The sequence below is a fragment of the Mytilus californianus genome, unplaced genomic scaffold (genome assembly GCF_021869535.1).
Source record: "Mytilus californianus isolate M0D057914Y unplaced genomic scaffold, xbMytCali1.0.p SCAF_3, whole genome shotgun sequence".
Classification (NCBI taxonomy): domain Eukaryota; kingdom Metazoa; phylum Mollusca; class Bivalvia; order Mytilida; family Mytilidae; genus Mytilus; species Mytilus californianus.
The window spans coordinates 120,040,258-120,064,324 of record NW_026262679.1 but is presented as its reverse complement, the minus strand read 5'-3'; the positions used below and the strand labels follow the sequence as shown (position 1 = coordinate 120,064,324).

General features: G+C 33.1%; 1 protein-coding gene across 1 annotated transcript; it reads left to right on the top strand.

Annotated features, from left to right (window-relative positions):
• Positions 1-10,343: 10,343 nt before the first annotated feature.
• Positions 10,344-14,254, top strand: LOC127736008 (ctenidin-1-like). The gene is made up of 3 exons (XM_052246506.1): positions 10,344-10,419; positions 12,865-13,265; positions 14,165-14,254. The coding sequence occupies exons 2-3, from the start codon at positions 12,866-12,868 to the stop codon at positions 14,170-14,172; spliced, it is 408 nt and encodes a 135-aa protein (XP_052102466.1). The 5' UTR covers positions 10,344-10,419; position 12,865; the 3' UTR covers positions 14,173-14,254.
• Positions 14,255-24,067: the final 9,813 nt, after the last annotated feature.

Below are 24,067 nucleotides of genomic sequence, written 5' to 3'. Positions count from 1 at the left end.
AAATATATGACGCACAATAATCATGAATAACATTTACGGTACCAATTTTACCGCACCAGACGTGCATTTCGACAATTAATGTCTCTGCAGTCGTGCCCGAGGTCAAAATAATTGACGAATGTTCGTCGTACGTTCAGTGCTGGGATTTCTAGATTACGTCTTCCTTTTCAAGTCTTTTCGTTGAGAAGTTTGCATTGGTCTTGATTATAGCACCTTGATAGCGTAATTTCTTTTTTAAAGTATATTGTACAACAATGTGGTGTTCATCTATATATATATGCATGTTGTCAACAAGCAAATGACAATCACGACGGAATGGTAATGTCTCCCCTGGAAATATGAACTGCATCGATCTGTGTAAGTTATCGCGTCATTGTTGTGACCTATGCAACCAGATTTCAGATGAATGATTTTCCTTTAAGTAAGTATCATCACCTGAGTGTAATTGCAGTTTATTTGATGATTTTCACTATACAACAAAGCCTGGTTTTCTGTATTTTCTATAGGAGGTGCAATAAATAAAGGCAACAGTAGTATACCGGTGTTCAAAAGTCGTAAATCGATTGAGGGAAAACAAATCCAGGTTACAAACTAAAACCGAGGGAAACACATCAACTATAAGAGGAAAACAAAGGAACAACAGGAACAATGAAGTGCAACAAAATCAAACGCCAACATACATAGAAACGAACCATTTGATAACAACTGCCATATTCCTTATTTGGTACAGGATATTTTAAGAAAATGGGTTGAACCTGGTTTAATGGCTAGCCAAACCTCCCGCTTTATGACAATGTTAAAAAATATCGCTAAAATGACAACACTACGTGACAGAAATACAACACAAACATACGCAAGAAAATGCGTCACAGAGAAACGCACAAACAAATAATATAATAGTCGATACAACATGCAAACCGCAGAACAACGACGAACATATTCAATCAACGACAAACACCACAGGATATCACAAACAATGACGCGCTTACGTAACTAATATGCAATCTCGAACTTTATACAATTATTTTCACAATACTCGTCCAAACAACTTTCATGACAATTATGGTATTGAAAGGCAATTTTATAATTATTTGGACTACAAACGATAAGACATAACACATTATCCAACCGAAACCATCAAACATAAAAAAAAAAAAAAAAATATAAGGAAACGCTCTTCGGACGCAACATATTTATAGAGTGCTTTTATTTTCATTTGATAAGGATAAGTAATTTGATCAGATATTTACTGGGTTTGAAAGATCATCTCATGAAAGAATTGACTGATTAATTGGTGTTTAATGCCGCTTTCAGCACTTTTGTGATATTTCGTGGCGGTCAGTTTGTATTGGTGGAGGAAGGCGGAGTGTCCGGAGACAACCACCGACCTTCGGCAGGATACTGACGATCCTAGACAATTGAAATTGTAGTCGAGCGCACCTGCAACTTGCTGGATTCTAACTTACAACCTCAGTGTTAAAAGGCTAGTGAGAAAGTAGCTGGACTACTTAAACTACTCGGCCACCGAACACCGAAGCCCCGACATAGAAGGATATATAATGCCAAAAACATTTCGGGTGAATTCCATTGAGACTATTATCTATTAAAATCAGAAATGTTATCTAAAACTACAGGTCACGGTACGGGTTAAACCATGTGCAAAATCCAGATCGCATAGTAAGCTATAGCAAGACAAGGGAAAACGAACAGTCTGATTTAAGTTTTTAGCATTGAAAGAAAGTCCATTATTACTTATGGTAACCAACGACGATCAATACACCTCAAGCTCGAGGCCTTTAATGGGTAAAAAAATTGTCACAGGGTTAACGAGTTTGTAAGTGCTCAATAATCCCCCCATTATTGAATAGTGATGTAACAGAACAACTATGAAATCAGTTGCCATTAATTGTCTGCTCATATCGATAGTGATCACAAAACAACTATATAATGTCAAAAACAAAACATTAGCCTGTGCCTTTTCATTTTCTTCTTTTTTGCTCAACCTTTGGGGAAGCCAAAATACTTTATGTGGACATCATCACATATATTTATTTATGCTCCGTTACATTTGATATCTTTAAGAGAATACTATAATAACAAAGTGGCATTTTTTGTGACAAAAAAGTAGCGATGACTTACAGATTGGTGGACGTCATATGTCGAAAGGAAGTATGACCGTTTCCTCGTGGTTATCTTTACACAGAATATTTGAAATATATTGTAGGTTTATAGTTTCATTGTAAAATATATGATAAAACATTAGCAGACAACCAGTTGGAGTCATTTTCAGGGAATATAATTTTCATATCTTCCTTTTGTTCAATAACTATATTTATCGTTCTTCCTTTCGCCTATATCACCCTGCTGAGTCTCTCCGTAATTTTCGTATCACGTATCGGTTTTGAGACATGAGCAGACATCATCAGATAATCGGCGACGTCACCATATCTGAGGAGAAGTTATCAAAGAGAGGCGAAAGATACCAAAGGGACATTCAAACTCATAAGTCGAAAATGAACTGACAACGCCATGGCTTAAAAGAAAAAACCAACAGACAAACAACAATAAACAAAACACAACATAGAAAAACTGAGCAAGACAAACGCCACCAAAAACTGGGGGTGACGTCACAATGTTTGAGGAGACGTTATCATGCTTACTTTCGTCAAGCGTAAAATTTTCTCAGGGAGTGGGAAAAGACGCGTAATAGAACGATAAAAAGATTATCTGGTTTTCTAATTGAAGAAAAAGGTTCACATTGTGACTCGCGGCTGACATTTTACGATATTCAATGTGTAGAAACCCTAATAATGTATAAATACTAGACCGAACTTTTGTACATGTTTGAATACCTTGTTTTTCAGTTTTCTAATGTATAATTTCATATCATATTTACTTAAATTAAACGTATAATCAAAATACCAAAGTGTTAGATATCAGACAAAAAGTTGAAACTTGTAGAATCTCAATGAGTTTTCAAATAACAAGTTTACAAAACATTGAAAACAAGTATTTTTGCATGCACATGTTTTACCATACATGCCAAAGAATTGATTGATTAATTCCTCTGATTAATGAATAAGACATTGCTAGTGAAATCACTTGATGTTTGTCACTGATATTTTTATGATGAATATGTGCTGATAACACATTAACATCTCTGTAATATCCTATTTAGCACTCATTCAAAAAAAAAAACCAAAAACATCTATTACAATAATTGTTACACATCTCATTTATAATGTTTGTTCAGTTTTTTTTTTCTTTATATATTGTATCAAGGTAAAAATTTGTATTGTTGACATTGTTGAAGGAAAAACATTATACTATTTATAGATAACAAGAGCTGGCTTAATGCTGTCTTCTCGGCTTGTAATGAATTCAGCTGACCATGTAACTTTTAATGAATAAAACTATCCCAAAAAGAATTTGTTTCACTGTATAAATCTTGAATATATAATGAATGCTTCACATTAAATACCTGAATATCTCAATTGCAAAATAAAGGTTAAAGATATGATAAAAGACAATGTGGAGTGTACCGTCATGAGACAGCAACCCAACAAGACATCCAACTAGGTGAAAACATTATATTCTCCAAACAGAAAAACAAATATTAAGAAGTGACAAATAATTACCGCAAACACATGAACATGTGACAAGTTTAACAAATATCATAAAATCTCTAAACGCTCTATTTTAGTGTTAATTAGTGGATACAAAAAAACGTAACGAAAACAGTACTCAATAAAAAGCTGCACAAGGGAACAAAATTATCTATGATGACTTTTTTTTTAAATGTAATTACATTATAATCGATAGCAAAAACACAAACTATAAATATAATTTTAAGGAAAGCACTTTTTTACTGAAAGCAAGCTTAAGTTTTGCTGATATGATGAAATCATACCTCACTTTGATACTGGTGGCTATACTTCAGAGTATATTTCATAAAGTTGTTCAAAATATCACTATCTTTGTCAATGTGAAATAAAAAGGATATGGGTTATGTGACAAATAATCATCAAAATTGTCATATCCCAAGTAAAAACTAAATATTATTACATCTTGCAGTGATATATATGATTGAGTGCGTTACAAGTTTCATCAACACAACCTTTTAAGAATAACTGTACAATAAAATAGTATTTATCATAAACGTTGGCTCCCTTTTTAGTCATTAACAAATATTGATAATTCTCTCATCTGATTTAAGAAGAACATGAAATAACTGTTGGTAACGTTGCAGTAGTTGAAAACAACAAAATTTGGATGGAAAAGTTTCAAAGATGATTCTTGTTAGAACTGCAACTTTGGCTGTGCTTACTACTGTGGAGATCAAGGGACACACATGTTTTATATCCTTTTGAAATATGCCAAATAAGAATAAATTTAAAGCTAAAATAACATTAAACGGTCCAAATTGTACTACACCAGATAAATTTGTCGAAAAACATTTTTCTTTAAAAGTTAGTCGAAAGACACCAAAGGGACATTCAAACTCATAAGTCATAAATAATATGATAACGCCACGGCAAAAAAGAAAATAGACTAATGGACAAACAACAGCACACAAAATACAAATTAGAAAACTGAAGACTGATCAACACGAACCCAGCCAAATCCTGGGGGGATCTCAGGTGCTCCTGTAGGGTATGCAGATATTGCTCCACATGTTGCACCCGTCGTGTTGCTCGTATAAGTACAACACCGGTGATCAGTCTAATTTGGTAGGTCACATTCGGGCGGGAAAAAAGAGGACGGAATTGTGTTTACGACGAATGGAACATTTCCGTAGTCATATGTGAAACAGATATTTCCTAACGGTCAATCAACTTGTGATGGCGTTCGTAAACTTTTCGAAGTGATGACTTCAACTTCACCTCTTGGTTTCTTGCTTCCTTGTGAGCACAACCCTCTATCAAGAAAACCGTGATAGGAAACGCAAACCCTGGAATACCGTATCAACTGGAAGATATAATATGCAGGCGGTGCTGGAATGTTGCTACATAGAAATTGGGAAGCTGAACTCTTTTGTCTTAGGTTTGTTTTTCAACCGATCCTTATTGTCAATCTTAAGATGTAAGTCAAGATATGAGGCATACTTAACTGTATATGTTGTATCCTTTATTTCATGTTCAATGGGGTAGATGCGTTCAACATATTCACTTTGAATTATTTAGTGTGAGTACGTCATCTATATAGCGGAATTTAAAGGTAAAGGACAATGTAAGGTTCTGTTCATTCTTCCTATCTAAATGTGCCAGTACTAAGTCAGGAATCCCGTCAGTCGTTTTCTTTATTTATATATGAGTGTGATTTGTTTAAGAATTTTATGTTCAATGCAGATTTTTGTCTTTGTCATTTATTCAAAACTTTTCCAAAATAGAGACAATAAATGGTAACCAAACATGCCTCATGCAAAAGGTTATATACTTACATGTAAGTGCCTTTTCAGGTTAATATGTTGTTGCTGACTTATTGGCTTATACCAAAGATCTTTGGTTATCCATACAATATCTTTGATGTAAGAAATTAAATGCCACCGGAGGGCCTTCAACAAAGAGCAAAACTCATACCGTATGTAGATATAAGAATATGTGGTATGAGTGCCAATGAGACAACTCTCTATCCAAGTCACAATTTGTAAAAGTAAACCATTATAGGTCAAAGTACGGTCTTCAACACGGAGCCTTGGCTCACACCAAACAGCAAGCTATAAAGGGCCCCCAAAATAATTAGTGTAAAACCATTCAAACGGGAAAACCAACGGTCTAATCTATATAAAAAACGAGAAACGAGAAACACATATGAACCACATCAACAAACGACAACTACTGAACATCCGATTCCTGACTTAGGACAGGTGCAAACAAATGCAGCGGGTTTAAACGTTTTAAATAGGTACCAACCTTCACCCTTATCTAAAATAATAGTGTAAGATCACAACATAGAAAGACACACTATAAAATATCAATTGAAATGGCTTAACTCAATCAAAAGACATATTAACACAAGTGAATATACACTGAACGAATAAATTCGATCTATGATACAATGTAAATACAAAATCAATAAAATGAAATAAGGGGTGAATAAATAAAGGCAACTGTAGTATACCACTGTGAGATGTTAAACAATTTCAAAATACAACAATAACCTTGAACAAAAAGCCGCCAAATACAATAATATACACATCTAAATGTAAATAATTTTGATATAAGGTATACAGTTTAAATGGAGAACGGAAATAATTTTTACAAAATAAATAATTTTGTTATTCATAGTACGAAGAAGTGAAAATTTATAGTCATACCAAACACTTATCAAAGCTGGTATATGGACGAAATATTACCCTGAATAAGTAAACATTAAATAACAAAAAAGCATTACAAATAGTATCAACAGGTCAATTTAACAAGAAAGTACGATTTGAGAGTACTCGCAGTTACTGACAGCTAATTAAAAGCCAAAAACAATTAATAATAAAAAATCATGCATCAGAGACTAAAATCAACTAAAACACATTCCAGGGATTTAGTATTTTAACGTCATGGACAGTCAAAGAAGACATGACTTGTGCAATGCCAAAAATAAATGTATCTACAGGCAGTAGGATAGTTAGGAGTTAACCTCTTTATAGAAAAAAATGAACGTAGATATGTCTTTACACATCCCGTTTGAAAAGAATACAAATTCAGTTATGTTTTAATTTGCTGCTGACAAAATCGATATTTGTGCCAATGTAAACTATATTCAAAGATCTAATTACAACATTGGTAAGATAACTTTTACTAATAAGTTTGTTTAAAGGTTCGATGAGTTTACACGGATCACATAGTAATTTCCGCGCTTTTAGTACAATATTACTGTAAAATTTAGGATGTGAAATACCGTTTTTAATAAGTTTTCTACAGATACAGCCAAATTTACTAATCAAATCTTTGTATCTATGAAAGAATTTAGTAAAAGGTTTAAGTAATTTATGGTAACAAAATCCCTGACTAATAATTTACCGGTCATGCATTGATTACGTTCGTTAAAATCTATGACATCACTACACACACGGGCATAACGAACGAGCTGGGATATATAAACACCGTATGATGGTGCCAAAAGAACATCGCCGTCTAAAAAAGGAAAATTAACAATAGGGAATGAAAAATCGTCTCTTTTGTCGTAGATTTTAGTATGGAGTTTCCCTTTAGAAATTGAAATGTGTAAATTTAGAAAAGGACAACTACTGCTTTTTGAGTTAGATTTAGTGAAAGAAAGTTCCTTTGGGTAAATTTCGGTAGTATATTTAGAGAACTCTGGATTATTTAACGAAAAAATATCATCAAGATAACGGTAGGTATTGTTGAATGTATCAACCAAATGTAACAATGGCGTGTCTTTACTGAGTTTGGTCATAAACTGAGATTCATAGCAATACAGGAATAAATCTGCTATTAAAGGGGCGCAGTTAGTGCCCATAGGAATACCTACTACTTGTCGATACACGTTATCGCCGAAACGTACATATATGTTGTCCAGGAGAAAATTTAAAGCTTCAATCATGTCTTCACATTTCCAGTAAGTGTATCTAGCATACTTTCCTTTTTCGTTACAGAAAAGGCTTTAAACGAGTTACAGCAAATAAATTTGCAATGAGATTTAAAAGGACCATCAAAAGCATGTATTTTATCTAAAACATCTAAATAATTTTTAACACTCCAAAAAAAATCAATACCAATATTTTCATAAGCTTCATTACAAAAGTTAATAACAAGTTCTTTGATAGTAGTATGGGAGGTAGTTAGAAGCACTGATAGATTAGAAGTAGAACACTAATTAGATGCGGAGATGACACGGAATTTAAATGTTTTTTTGTGCAATTAAGGTAACCAGTACATAGTTGGGACTTTCAAATGTTCGGAAGAGGCTTTAAGCTGGGTAGTCAGGGTCGGATCTAGGATTTAAGGTTAGGGGAGGGCACAAACTTAATTTTTTACCGAGCGGAACGAGTCGAATAATTTTTTGAGGTAAAATTATCGAAATATTCTTTATTAAGCTAAGGACAACCCATGCTTTGCAAATTTTAGGGGGCGCACGCCCCCGCCTGAATCCGCTCCTGGTAGTGGCAGTGATATGCTTGTTTACAATTTGACTCTCTGTGGAGCGTACGGACTTGAATGTAGAAGGATTGATAATTTCGTTTTGGAGAACTTCCGTGTAGTATATGTGTCACACCACCACTACATTATTGGCTGATTTGTCTGCCGGTATGAACACAAACCGCTTTGCGAGTACTTGGAGTTTATTTTTTATTCTAGAAATAGGAATATCATGAACCCTATTATAAATTTCAGAATTGTTTTCAATATGAAATATACGAATATCAACAGTATTCATAATTTTATTCAAATAACTGTCTAGAGATTTTTTATCAGATTTTTCACGTTTACACATAGTCAGTTTTAAAATTCACAAAATGTAAAACGTGAATCAATTCTAAAGAAAAAACTAACGGCCTAATTAATAGCAAAACACATTAGGAAAAACGAATATGAGAGACATAAACCAACAAAAACCACTGTATTACAGGCTCCTGACTTGGGAAAACCAATAAAGGAAAAACAAATATGACAGATATGAACCATCACCAGCCACTAAAATTAAAGCCGCCTGACGCTGGCCAGCCACAAGCAGAATATGGAAGGGTTAAACATGTTTGAGAGTGCTCAAACAACCCCTTATTCTCGAACAGTTGTGTAACAACAAAACAAAGGAACTATAAAATCAGTTGGAAATGGCTTGACTCATTTGATTGGCACGAAACATAAGTAACAACTAAATAAAGAGAAAAGACTCAATATACAAAAGTAATCCATTTAATGAAAGCTTGTTCAAAGCAGGCAATTAGTAATAAATCATATTATGCAATACCTGTTTATATTTAGTTGATTCATTGTGTTTATTTTTATGATTCAATTTTTCTTTAATGTTACAAAAAGTACAAAGAAATGCTTCTGGGGATTTTGAAATGATGCATTACTAGCATAAAAAGTTGGTTTTTAGCCGATTTGTCTACAACAAAATTTACAAAACTACAATATCCATCAGTCTTTGACTTTCAAGCATTTATCTTTAGGCAAAAAGTATACTGTTTTTCTTAGAAAAAACAAATCGCCTTATCGATTTGTCGATTTGTGCAGATTTTAAGCAAAAATGTTCAGATTGTGGTAAAAGCATGAATTTTTGCATAATAGTAGTATAGGTCATGGACAACATTTTCAGCTATATTTTGAGCTCTGAAAATTTGTTTCGACAGGATTTGTGCCATCTTGCCTTGTGGTTCAGGAGTGTTTGTGCAATTCCATGGCCTTCATTTTACTGTTCCAATTTGAGTGATGAAGGAAACCAATTCAATGCACAACATCTTTGTATGATAGCAACAAAGGACTGATAACCAGCTCCAATGTCAATGTCTGATCTTTTGTTATCTCCTGGGCATAGTAAATCATCACGCGTTCTCTCGTGGCATATCACACATTTCATGCCAGTCTATATGTTCACTACTAGGTTTATGAGCTCCAATGTTTTCAATATCTACAATTTTGATCCTTTTCGACATAGTGTGGTCATATATCTACATGTAATTTTCTGTTGTAAAAAGTTATTTAGACAAATTTGTAAGTACAAGAAATAATGTGTTAGATACCTTCATTTCGTTGACATATGCATGGTTTATTTGACCACATGGTGAATATTAAATACATATAGCAATAGTCCTATAAGAATGATTTGATTAGCTAGTTTTAGACGTATCAAATCATTAGTTTAAATGCAAATGACAAAAATAAAAAAAAAAAAATAGCAAATAATGATATATTTGAAATTTTTGTTTTCAAAATGGCCACCATTCAAAATGGCTTCCAGTTATTCAATACCTAGTGTCCTCAAATTATAGTCCTTAATATAAGTGATAAATATACCAAGTTTTATAGCAATTGGTAAAGCCGTTTATTTTTTCATAATTTTTTTTCTGATTTTATTATTAATTTTCTGGTGGCCATTTTAAAATGAACACCCAGAGCAGCCATTTTGATTTTCAGAAATGGGTCCATAGCTATAAATGTTAACTATGACCTAAGCTAAAACTCTGCAAAGTTTGGTGCTTTTACCACCATCTGAACAGTTGTTTCACAAATCGACTGAACTATATATCAGTTTTATCCATTGTATATTGTCACAAAAAAAAAGTCTCATTTATCAATCTGTGGTTTAAAAATCCATAATTTATCTTCATTTGTTTATTAAAATATGTCTCATAAGTCATAATTTTTTTTACCGAACGAACAATATATAAGGCTTTTAGAATCAACCATTCAGCACCACACTGTGTCATCTTATCGAGGCTGAACAAAGAAAAATCAAGTAAGTTTCTATTTTCCAAATTCATTTTCTCTGTCTGTTTTACATTAACTGTATAATGTCAGCTATTGTCAACAAAAATTATAATTTTTGTAATTGTCGGCAATGTCGATTGTGTAGGAAAAACTAAAAGCAGATGCCTTCATAAGAGTAAACATGTATATTACTTGCAGGTCTTTCTTTATCTCGTAAAGGGCAAAAAATTATGCTGCCATTAATGATGTTTCTAAAACTACAGGGGATTAGTTGTGTGGTTGTTGTAACTATTACATAGATCAGAACTGTTATCTTTAATACAATAACCAGACAACATTATTAATAAAAATCCTTGGGAATATTATTCATTCATAAATTAGCTACTTTAATCCTCCAAATTATGAAATGTTTAGATTCATCATAGCAATATTTTAATAGTTTAAAATACGTTTTAGATATGTCTGTTTCTTAACTCACTATCGACAAGTTTTCGCAGCCTTGGATCATAACTAATTTTATATTTTAGCATGTTCCTGGGGTCATGGCGCTGAAATGTTCAGATTATATAACCGTATTTTTTATCAGTAGAACCAACATAATTTTGAACAAAATATAGAAATTGTAGAAATATACATTTTTGCAATTTCAAATGACAAATAATGACTCTTTTCTAGCCATACCGCCTACTTTGTAATACATTTCAAAACGTTTTCTCAAAATGATAATCATCATGCAGAATAGGTTATATATCAGATAGCTACACATTTTAAATTAAAGATGGACTTTTTGTTGTAGAATATTGCTGAAAACGATAGTAATGTTTGTTTTCTATCTTTATATTTCAACTTAAACAATCTCTTTTTAAAGTGTTCCTTTCGTCGTCAACAAGTTGTGTTTGTTATTTTAAGGCCGGATATTGCATTCTAATAATCACAAATATGAACATTTATTGAACACTCACAATTCTGCAGAATATATAGATAAATATAAAATACGGAAATGTGGTACGATTACCAATGAGACAACTATCCAACAGAGTCCACTTTAAACGGATTTAAGCAACTAAAGGTCACCTCACGGCCTTCAAACACCAGATTGTACAATAAAATGCTATATAAAGGTAACAGTGAAATTAAGACGTAGCATAACAGAGGATTCTGAAAGATAGAATACAAGTGCTTTTCATTAGAGGGTGGATACATTTTTGGGAACAAAGTATCTTCAACTGGTTTCTTTATTCAAATGAGGCGAATTACATGCAAATATTTGTACAAAAGTAAGAAAAAACTAGAACTAGCTTTTAATTTTTGTTCCTCTATACAGATAACGTCTTTTCATTGAATAGTTGAAAGTTTGGGGATAAGGTTATCGGATCTCTTCTACTACAAATTAAATAAAAAAATTTACTTTGTCATAAATGACAAAACATATGCATCATATTAAAGTATTTATTTCAATATTTGTTCATAAGTGTAGTGTTATTTAGATCCTTGTGTGTCCATGTAATAGCTACTTCCCCTCAAATTAGTACTTGCTCGTTGCTCAGCTTTTCAAATTCCAGTGTAAGAACTCATGATTATAATACTTATTTGTTTTAGTTAAGTGGATGTCTATTTGATGTTTTCATTATCAACATATTAACCAACTTCTCAATTATGTTTGCTGAGACAATCTTTTTTTTATTCTGAGCATTAGAAACACAATGACTCTCTAGAGTTTTGATCTTTATTTGTAGCTATAATGATCCCAAATATATCATACCAATTACTAAAAGCCTCAAATCGTAGAAACGGAAAAGATTCTCTTACAACTCACATTAGTATCAAAAAGCCCCATTACATTTGAGATTGGCAAAATTGGATTTTTAAACCAAAAAAAATGGATGCATTGTCAAAACATTGACAAAATGTCATTTATCATGTAAAATAATATGCAGTGGTGCATATCTATAATTTGTATGTTTGTACATAGAAGATATAGTATAATTTGCTCATTTTGGTATTCATGCGATCCACTCAGTTTTTTTTTCTTTATTCAAATTATAATTTTGTACGCCAGGCGCGCTTTCGTCTTCAAAATACTCATCAGTGACACTCGTATCAAAAAAGTTTAAATACTGGCCAAATAAAGTACGAATTTGAGGAGCATTGAGGACCAAAAACTCCGAAAGATTTGACAAATACGGTTGTGCTAATCTATTTCTACGGTAGAACATTTGGTTGTAAGTTATTGTTGCCTAACTTTAATATGCCAATAATTATACATACGATCAACTGATTTCCACACGCTTTTTAAAGGTTTAAGCCAACAAACACGTAAAACTTTACTCAACTATATCGTATTCGTAACCTTAAAACGATCTCTATCCAAATACAGTCAAATAAAGTTTCTTCTTGATATCCTGGAAATTTATGTGCAAAGGTTTTTTTCAGAACTAGTATACATAACTAAAATAAATTTCCTTTTTGGTAGAATGAAGATTACAATTTGTCTGCTGTTTGCCCTCTGTAGCGCAGTCAGTGCCCGCCTTTACAAAGGAGGAAATCTTGGAGGATGGGGTGGTGGATGGGGAAGTGGACGCGGTGGTGGATGGGGAAGTGGACGCGGTGGTGGATGGGGAGGTGGACGCGGTAGTGGATGGGGAGGTGGTCGCGGTGGTGGATGGGGAGGTGTATCGGGTGGTGGTTGGGGAGGTAGCAGAAGATACGTAGGATCCGGACATGTATATGTTGAAAGACAGCCTTGGTGGGGTAGCTATGGTGGATATGGTGGTAGAGGCGGTGGATATGGTGGTTACAGTGGTGGATATGGTGGATATGGTGGATATGGTGGTTACAGTGGTGGATACGGGGGTGGTTCCGGAAGTAGTAAAGGTATGATAATTGTGTTTGAATATTTTTTTTCAAAATAAATATAAGCTGCACCGCTGTGGTATGTCTATTTGATTTGAACAAATATAAGGATATGTTATTAACTTACATTTCCTCCATTGCTTCGTACTGTCAATCATCATGGATAATAACACAAACGGTACCAATTCTTCTGCACCGGATAACATGCTTTCTCAAAAGGAATATATGAATAAAAAAAAGTTGTCTTCGAAGCTCATTTTCACATAACGCTAGTTTGAAACAGAAGTTCCAGGAATGTCCAGGTTTTTTTTTCTTTTTGAAATCCGATACAAATATGTCTAATAAAAACGAAAATATGGCATCATGGGTAGTAACAGACTCCAGACTTATTAATATAATAACATTGTAAGATGCGTTTATATGTAATACGAATAAAAGGACATATAGATAAATGTTTATGAGACAAAATTCAGACAAAACAAAACCAATAAGTTAACAAACAAAATTGAGAATGGAAATGTGTCAAAGAGACAACAACCCGACCATAGAGCAGAAAACAGCCGAAGGCCACCAATGGGTCTTCAACACAGCGAGAAAATCCCGCACCCGGAGGCGGGCTTCAGCTGGCCCCTAAACAAAAAGTGTACTAGTGCAGTGAAAATGGACGTCACACTAACTCCAAAACATATAAATGAACTAAAATTAAAAAAAAAAACATACAAGACTAACAAAGGCCAGAGGCTCCTGACTTGGGACAGGCGCAAAAATGCGGCGGGGTTTAAAATTCTGTCTTTCAAAGAATTGAAAAAGTTTGTCTATATCAAAATTACTGATTAATTCCTAGAATTGAGAAGTTAACATACAACTAGTTAAATTACAGCACAAAATATTTTTTTCAATTTACTTTTTTTATTTTGTAGGATATTAGATGCAGATTCTTTCCCACAACGGACAACGGATAATGTTCTCTTTTTAACATTTAATATATTAAATATTGTCTTAGCATTCAATTCATGTTGATATTTTCTATTCCAAATTTATGGTAACTTCTTAGACTATAGCACACTTAGATTCAAAAGGCAGTGAATTGACGTTTGGAAGAGAGTAGCCTATATTGCGTAAAATGTTATCAACTTCATGTTTGATCTGTTTCCATAGAATACGTCTCATTTCATTAGTCCCAAAATGTCATTCTTATCAAACCGTCATTATACTCTATCATTGGACATTTGGTTCTTTCAGTTTACTATTCGCCATTTCCGAATCTAAAGGGTTGTTGTTTATTTCATTGTTCGTTACCAAAATAAAAATTACGTCACGTCACGTCAAGTAGATGTGGGGCATATGAAACAAACTCTCAATGACAATGAATATCAAGACATTTAGAGGGAAACATACAGTAAGTATTCAACGATATACAAATGTTTATACAATATATTTAAAGCTCTAAATCTTGAATTTATAAAATTTAAGAATAAATAAGACTGAAACAATCAGAGATCTTGCATCAAACTGCAGTCTACAAATATTTATTCTCATTTATATATGACATTGTATAAATAACACATAGCTGCGAGGGTGATAGAGCAGATTGTTACCCCTCGAAAAGACATTGTCAACCTTGGCTTCGCCTCAGTTGACATTGTTTTCTCGGGGTAACAATCTGCTCTCTTACCCTCTCAGATATGTGTTATTTAATTTATTATACTGAATGTTCTGTTATTACTGTCGATTAAATTTCAAATTCAAAGTAATAAACTATGACGTCTTGTAATTAACAACCAACCGTATTTAATAAAGCGCACATTTGATCAAGCGTCTCCGTGAAGGGTAATAGAGTATTTACCATAGAATAGAGTAAATTAACACCCTTGTATAAGCCAATCAAAATATTGCATTTTTACGTGCGTGAAGAATAATAAAAGACAATAGCCAATGACTCAAACTGATCGATATCTGTCTTAAATCGGATCGATTGATTGATTAATTGATTGCTGGTTACCGCAACTTTCAGCACTATTGTGCTATTTCCTGGCGGTCGTCAGTTTTTATTGGTGGAGGAAGCCGGAGTGTCCGTAGAGAACCACCAACCTTCGGTAGGAAAACTGACAATTCCTAGTCAATTAAGATTGGAGTCGAGTGCACCTGCCACTTGCGGGATTCTAACTCACAATCTCAGTGTTGACAGTAGTTCGACTACTTAGACCACTCGGCCACTCGAGGTTTAATTAGGTTTTTACTGATTTCGATCAGTAGACCAATAAAACGTTTAAAAAATGAAGAAAAACAAATTGATTTTCCAATCAGAAAAAACCTTACATATCTCGCGGTACAATTGATAATTTTTTAAAGTCAAAAATATGTACAGTTTTTTATGGTTATTAAGATATATTTATATAACATGTCATTACTAAGAAATCATTATTTGTATACAAATATGGAAATTAAGTGTTATTTTTTCTATATAGCCATATGATTTTTTCGTGTAGAAATTCATATCTGTCTTTAAACAGTGATTTCCCTAAACATATAAATCATAAATATTTCTCATAAAAATTGAAAGAAACTGCAGATAATGAAATCAAATCAATCAATTTAGACTTGAAATATCTTCGGTTGAATTTTATTAAAAGTGTGTTTTTATATCAAATAATAGGGGAATTTCCGAAAGGTGAAACTTTTTTTACCTAATACTGTACTTTATCTGCTGATAAGAATCACACCGTCCCACACCCTTTTATCTGTTGCTGTTCTTCACAGATTTCATACAGCTACGTCATAAACCGAACAGAAAGACACTTTTGTAGTTCCCAGGACAAACCACACAGAAAGGCAAAGGACACATTTTAGTTTCGCTTCAACCTTTAAATTTGCGCATTAACGTGTGTCACAAATAATACCAATCAATCTTGCATATTTCCATAATAAATTTCTATGTTTGCAAAAAAACAATTACAAAAGTCTTCAAAAGGAACACCGGTCACAATTAACGTTCAATTAAGTAAAAACGAGATCAGGTGTATAAATCCATAAAGAAAACGAATTATAATGTAGCTAGAAGCATACATTTGGAAATCAAAATAATTTTTTCTGCAATCTACTTAAATGCAGATGTATAAAAATGAAAAATAAAATCAATCTTAATTTTTTATTATGTTTTGTTATGTAATCACCTCTAGAAATTCGAATATATAAAGATGTAATTTTCTCCTGAAAAAAAAAGGGAGTTCTTTTATATGTTACCGAATCATGTAGTATCTAAAGATCCAAATGATATGCAATTGATTTACTAACTAGGTTTAGTGCATTTATATAACATGTAATACAAGGTTTATATTAATCATCCGAAAAGGTAGGTCAAGGAAAGTTTGATTCTCTCTGAAGGTTGATATTAAGGTTAATATGACAGAAGGTTTACCATTTCAATATTAACTATACGGAACGAAAAGCAATCAAACGGCATAGAAGATACTATGGAGCATTAAAAAAAGAAAATCGACGAAAGTCAACGGCAACATGGGCAGAAGAAATAGTCCAAAATAACAGTACACAGCAAAATAAAATTGCCTACAGCAACGCTTCAAAAACTGAGTGTGATATCAGGTGCTTAGTAATGGCACGCACGTACTGCCGTACTTGTTACAACCGTCGTAAATCAAAATACAGCACTAATCATAAGGCATTTGAGGATAAATGCATAAGACTAATCATAAATTTATTGACTGGTTGAGTGGCTTACAAATTGACACCCATCTTTAGCCAGACAATATATTTTACTTTATCATGTTTATACCAAATTAGAAAAATGAAGTGTGATGTTTAAAATATTTACATCACGTATTGGTCGACCGATACGATTTGTCGGTGTCTCAACTCACTGGCACCATGTTTTTGAGGCCTCAGATCTTTAGATACTATGTAAGTCGTCTGTTACAGATTGTGAAAGTTTGACTGAATGTTGATTCGCATGACGGATGGTACATGCATTCCTTTTGGAGTACATGCGATTCAATAAGGTTTTGTCTGTTACCTACATTCGTCTCTTCTAAATCGATTTACAGGATTTGAACGTCGGTAAACTACTGTTGTCTAAATTTATATGCTGGTTACTTGGGTCAGACAATTTTTATTAAATAATCAAATATTGAACAGTAAAACCTGGGAATAGAACTGAAATAACGCATCAGTTGAAATGTCATTTGGCTTTTCTAAGGTAATACTGTAATATTCTAAGAATACATTTTGATCATTATCTTTGATGAGTTCTATGCATAGCAGAAACAGTTCAGCGATAAACAAATCAATCAGCAAGTCTTACCCAATGTCCATTTCATGATTGTAAAACAAATACAATGTACTGATAATAAATATATTAATAAAGTCCAACCCAGAGTTTATTCTCTATAGTGAGGAAAAATATTGCACGTGCACAATTTCTTCGTCTGATTTAAGCAGGTCAAATCTCTTTTGATTATATCAGCCAATATAGGCGGACATTTTTTTAACGAATGCCGAGGTTTTATATGTGTTACTTCTATCATAAGAACAAAATATGTATGTCGACCTTCCTCTATCTGGTTATAGAGAAAGTGCAAATAACTGTCTATTCATGAAAAATAATGGGGGAGTTTGAACAAACGATTTACGTCACAGGTGTATTTTAATCTAGTGTCAGTTGCTTCATTGGAGTTGTGTGTAAGTAACTGAAGATACTTTTTTTTTATAGCTGCTAAATATTCTTGTAAAACTAGCACTTATCTTGCATGGATTGTCAGGTGAGAGCAGAAATAATTGCTCAGCGACTGTTACATTTGTTTGGTCTTTATCTCTCACTCAGATAACGTCCATCCTCGGGGTTGCACATTGAAAATTCTTCACATTTACAAATAATCCGAATGTATTATCCATAGTATTTTCTTTTCCCCCTAAATCTTCTCACTTTTATATCGTCCCGTACTCCGTGCCTTTCTGTCTTCCCTAGTATTTAAGTACTATAGTTTTTCTTCCGGTTTAACGGGCATAACGTCTCCTACAATACCATTAGCCACTTTGACGACCTCAACTCTTTGCTTGATGAAACTCTTTCTGTTTTTCTTTTGATTCAGCAATTTCCACAGATCGAGGTAAAACTTTTTCTATCAACATGTTCTTGTGTTTTTCTTTTGTATTCGTGTGTTTTACTCCTCGTCGTTTTAGTGAAGGTCGTGATCAGTCTACACAGATCATGTGTACCTGTTCTGTCTTAAACACAACGGTCCTACATGTTTGAAATGTGTGTTTTCAAATGATGAACTGGTCGAAAATAAAATCATGGAATATTTGCGAATGTACAAGGAACAGAGTTTTGCATTTCATGATTTGAAGATTTTTTACTGTGCACACCACTAGGTATACTCAAATCTATATTACATTGTACCCACAATTTAATTACAAAACCAGTTTGGAACATTTTGACCAGAATTATATAATATTCCTTTATTGAGGGTCTGGATAAACTAAATTAAAGTATAGATACCAGCAATCTCCGACGCAGAGTTCATATCCGTTCCGTACATGCTCCGCAATACTACACTAAGGGAAAATAGTACTATTACATTTTCCCAGCATTAGTTTGGCCTTTTGTGTACCCAAGGCAGGTGAAGGAAGTCAACTTAGGGGCGCTGTGACTGGGTGTAAGGGTATCTATGAATAACTGCAGTGTGTATATTTACAATATAAATTTTGAAACCCATTGAAATATTTTCTAGAGAATTATTCGAAAAGACTTCCAAAATTTCATAAATTTGGTGTAAAATGACGGTGGGCATGGATAACATAAACAAGCTCCGTTGGAAGTTGGTCATGATACTATTTGGCTTCAATTTTCAAAACAGAATAATAAAGTACTAACACCACACATAACTGTTTTGTCCAGGTTTTTATTATAAAAAGTGGTAAATTTAGAAAAAGTTAGTCTTGTCGCCTAAGGCAGAATAAATAGTACCGTTTTCCCTATATATATTGATTGTAGTGTTACGTAGTATTGAACGGAACGGATATGATCTCCTCTGTGCCGGAGATTTACCAGACTTAAAATTGTGTGTGCTAGCCGCACGTTTCGTCTACAAAAGATTCGTCATTGACTCTCGAATAAAAAAAGTAAAAAATACCAAATAAAGTACGAAGTTGAAGAGCATTGAACTGGTGGACTTTCCTTTCTGTATGTTTGTAATGTTTATATTATTTTTTTCTTTTTTTATATTTTTGCCCATCATCATCTATTTCTTTATTTTTTATTTTCTCATCGTGTACCAATGGAATTAAGAATAACTTTAAAAGTTTATACAGAGTTTTACTATCACCAAAGTAGCGACCAGTTCCTGTGTTTTGAATTTGGTTCAAACAAATATTTGTTAGATAGATTAGACAATTCATCACGGTTAACTCTTTCCATTTACTATGTAAAATATTAAGAAATTTAATCTGAACTAATTAAAACCTATGTTTGAGACACATGTTTCTTAATAAGTTTAAAATCATAACCTTTCAACTTCATAAGCGTTGATAACTTCATTGCCTGCACTGATTTGATGAATTGTCAATATGAAAATTACTTCTTACAGCGCGTGATTGCAGTCTTCAGAATAGACATATTTTTGTTTGTCGGTTTAATATAAAAAGAGGTTAAACTTTGTCAGAGCATATGATTTCTATTTCTTATAATTTGAACTTAATTTGAGAAATTTCAAACATCCTTGACACACTTGGCGAGTCTTTGACTGACTGAATATTATAGTGTGTGATAACATTTTGTGAGGGAATTCGATGTTTGCTATACCATGGTTCATTTCAACGCTTTTTATGACAATACCACTATACCAATCAGAATGATTTTTTGGAGTGTTTTAAGAAATGATTTTGCTTTGTATCCATGTATTATTTTTAAAAAGGGGGAATTTTCTGTATAAAGTCAATACTTATGGAGACTTTTGATGCCCAAACGTTCTATTGCCTTAAAGGCACAAATGAAAGATCCGAAAACTATACCAATACAGAACGACACGTTTTTGGAATTATAGCAAAACGTTTATTTGACAAATCTGTATTCGTTATTATAAAAAATGAACTTAAAATATCTGTCATTTTCTCCCTACCTGTTTACCCCTTTAAATTATTATGATGTGGACCGGTCATTGTTATTGAATCGTACGCAATTTTATTGGATTAAGTTATTATTAGTTTACCTTCAAACTTTTTATTTTTTTCATACATGTATATTGACTAAATCAGAACGTGCACGAATGTGTACAGTAACGTAAATGACCTTCAAACTGGACACTGGAAGAGTCCATATTATTTTTTATCAACGAAACTAAAGGTGTGAACGGTAAGAATTGCCACTTTCTATATTTTCACAAAGTTTTCCACATATAGAGTAGATAAATTACTTTTTAATATCTTATTCCCGGGAAAAAAAAGAGTAAATTTACAAATCAGACGTTTTATTCCAGTAAACAAGTCATTTTTCGAAGAGAAATGCCGAAATACATTTTACACACGGCTACGCCAGGTAAAATTATTGTTTATCTTAAAAAAAAAAATTTTCAGTCTCATTATAATGTTATAATTACAATTAATCCCAAACAAAAGTAGTCCATAAATACAGTCAAAATATGTCCGATCTGCCTATTTTTGGACATTAAAATCCAATACGATCGTTTTAAGGTCAATTTCGTCTACCTCACAAAATCTTGTATGGCACTATAGCTAGTCCATGTGACCTTAAATAATATGGTGTTGTAAAATTATTATTAAATAGTTAAAATCATTTCCAAGTATAAAGCACATAAAAAATAGAGGCGAAAGATCCAAAAGAGATATTCAAACTCATAAGTCGAAAACAAATTGGCAAAAAAAGAAAAACGACCAAAAGACCATACACAACATAGAAAACAAATGTAATGACTAAGCAACACGTACCCATCCAAAACTTAGGGTGATCTCAAGTGCTCCGGTAGGGTAAGCAGATCTTGTTCCACATGTGGTACCCGGCTTGTATTACCCACACATATAATATCGAAACGAAAATGCAGAAAGTGTATCTTAGTTGTCCATATTAAGTTCGTCGGGGGTATCAAGTTCTGTTCGAATATCTGGACATTTTTAGACTCTTCTAAGACATGGAAAAGGCCTCATGAACTTTTATTATTTCTGATTGGTTGAACTTAGTCAAGACTTCTTCTCCGGAGCAGCTGAACCATTTGAAACCAAACTTGCCGATATGTTCCTGTAAAGTCCTTAACATGTGCACTGAGGCCTATCGACAATTCAAAATTACAGACAGTTGAAGTCAAAGTAATTTGAAAACTGAAATTGGAAATCATGATTTGCTTTAATGCTATTAGTATAAATAAAAAGATGTGGTATGAGTGCCAATGATACAACTCTCCATCCAAGTCACAATGTATAAAAAGTTAACAATTATAGGTCAAAGTACGGCCTTCAATATAGAGCCTTGGCTCACACCGAACAGCAAGCTATAAAGGGCCCCAAAATGACTAGTGTAAAACAATTCAAACAGGAAAAACAACGGTCTAATTTATATAAAAAAAAAAGAGAAACGAGAAACACCTATGAACCACACCAACAAACGACAACCACTGAACAACAGGCTCCTGACTTAGGACAGGTGCATAAAAATGCAGCGGGTCTAAACGTTTTAACAGGCGCCAACCTTCACTTCAATGTTTTATTAAAGTCTCATCACTCAACACGTACAATGGATATTTATAAATTGTAAAACGATACTACATAAAATGAGAGTCATTCTATACAGAATTATAGATAACTACATTAGATTAAACATATTAAAATAAATACGATTTACAATGAATAAAATATCTACATCTTCTTAAAATTAAATAACAGGTTTGGCACACACACGTATCATGTTTACATATGAGAATTAAAACACTAATTTTTGGTTGTCATCTTAAGTATTAAAATAGATGAAATTATATCTCTATATCGCTCACTTGTATGCATATTGCCCTATATATGAAAAAAAAAACACAACACGTAGTAAATTACTTGAGTCTAAAGCGCTTTTTGTTCTGAAAAAAAAATGCATCCAAGTGAGACAGTCAGACTCTTTGGAGCAGATTGATTTCCACAAGGAAGGTTAAAACCCAAAACAGTTAAAACTCGTGATGTATAAATACTGGAGAAGCTATATAGTAAATGACCAAAAAGAGGCCTAAGAAGAATAGCCAAAGTCATCTAATAGTTATCAAAGGTACCATCTAAGATACTTAATTTATCTAAATTAATCAAGGGAAAATATTTAAGAAATGTATGTTGTAAATAATGCCAATGGCGGAGTACTGACTATTGGGATGATGATACCCTCGGAGAGAAACAGTCAAACAGCAACAGTATCCACCCAGTGCTGGAAAAAGAAAATAAACACTGCGACTTTATGAATTTGGTGGGTCCGGGGCGCTTTTCGGGATAAACCTGTGTACCATCAAAGTCATTGTAACATGAACGGTTACCCGCAATTTTTCCTTTGTTCTTCGAGTGAGTTCACTTCTGATAATTTTAGAGGAGTGCATAAACTGAATAGATTTTTAGACCACTATCGAATCCCGTCGTTGTCCGCTTCTCATAGTAAAAGCAAAGAATAGGAGGGGTTTACACCAGTGCTCTTACTTCCTTCTCATGCATCTATCCTCCTCAAGATTTTTCAGGGAGAAAAAAATATTCAAAAAACACATAGATGGCTCTCGAGTCTGTAAACTTCTATGCAAATCCCACGGCAATAATGCATTTACATGTACATGTATCTGAGATACAAATCCTACTGACATCTGCTGCATGTGTTACTTTTCTGAATACGATAGACAGAAATCACGCCACTATTTGATTGACATATCTAATTCATGAAAAGCACAGTAAACTGTTATTGGTCAGCATTTAACCTTTGACGGATCATTAATATAACAAATCATATATAGCCACGCCTTACTCATTAACATATTTAATCCACTCAAAGCTTACGGTTTTCGTGAATAGGATACGTTAACTCGTAAAAGGCTATCTATCATTGACAGCCGTAAATGCATTTACGGTCGTCAATCTATAATTGACCCAGTAGATGTATTTACGGTAAGGATACTTTTTTTTTTATTTGCTATGCATTCTCATCTGTTGCGGCTACGCATGCGTTTTTTGTAGCTCAAAAATTTTACTTTTTTTCTTGGACCAATATTCATGTATTAATCCATTTCCTGCCGTTTGTTTTGCACAATATTTATTTCCATCCTGTTTTTAGCAGTTATATCAATTTTCAGCTCTTACCAGTATTCATTTTCAATATCCTCCTGCCCTCCGCCCCCAAACCAAAATCAAATGGTCTCCCCTTAATCTGTACGTTCTGACAGTTTTACAAAATAACTGAAGATAGAGGGCCATACTAAGCTATATAAGTGCATTGTAACATTAGTAACGTCTTTGAAAAACAATGCAGCCATGTTTGTAAAACTAATAAAACAACAATTATACTATTAATCATTTTTTTATAAGAACGAAAGATTGAAAGTGCGCACTAGCATATAATAATATAAAATGAGCAAATTAGTAGCTACATATCATCTGTAAATTTTACTAAGAAAAGTTAATGTTCTAACATATAATTTTCTTCCTTAAGGATTTGGGTATCCCTTTAGACAATTCTAGGGTTAAAACTCAAACCGTGACACTTTTATTCTATTTTTGTTCATTTATTTGTAAACTTTTTTCTTTACCTTTTGAATATTGCCGTCCTACTTCAATCATTTTATTAT

Excerpts from the sequence above, each read along its gene's own strand:
- LOC127736008 (XM_052246506.1), top strand. The coding sequence starts at position 12,866 with ATGAAGATTACAATTTGTCTGCTGTTTGCCCTCTGTAGCGCAGTCAGT.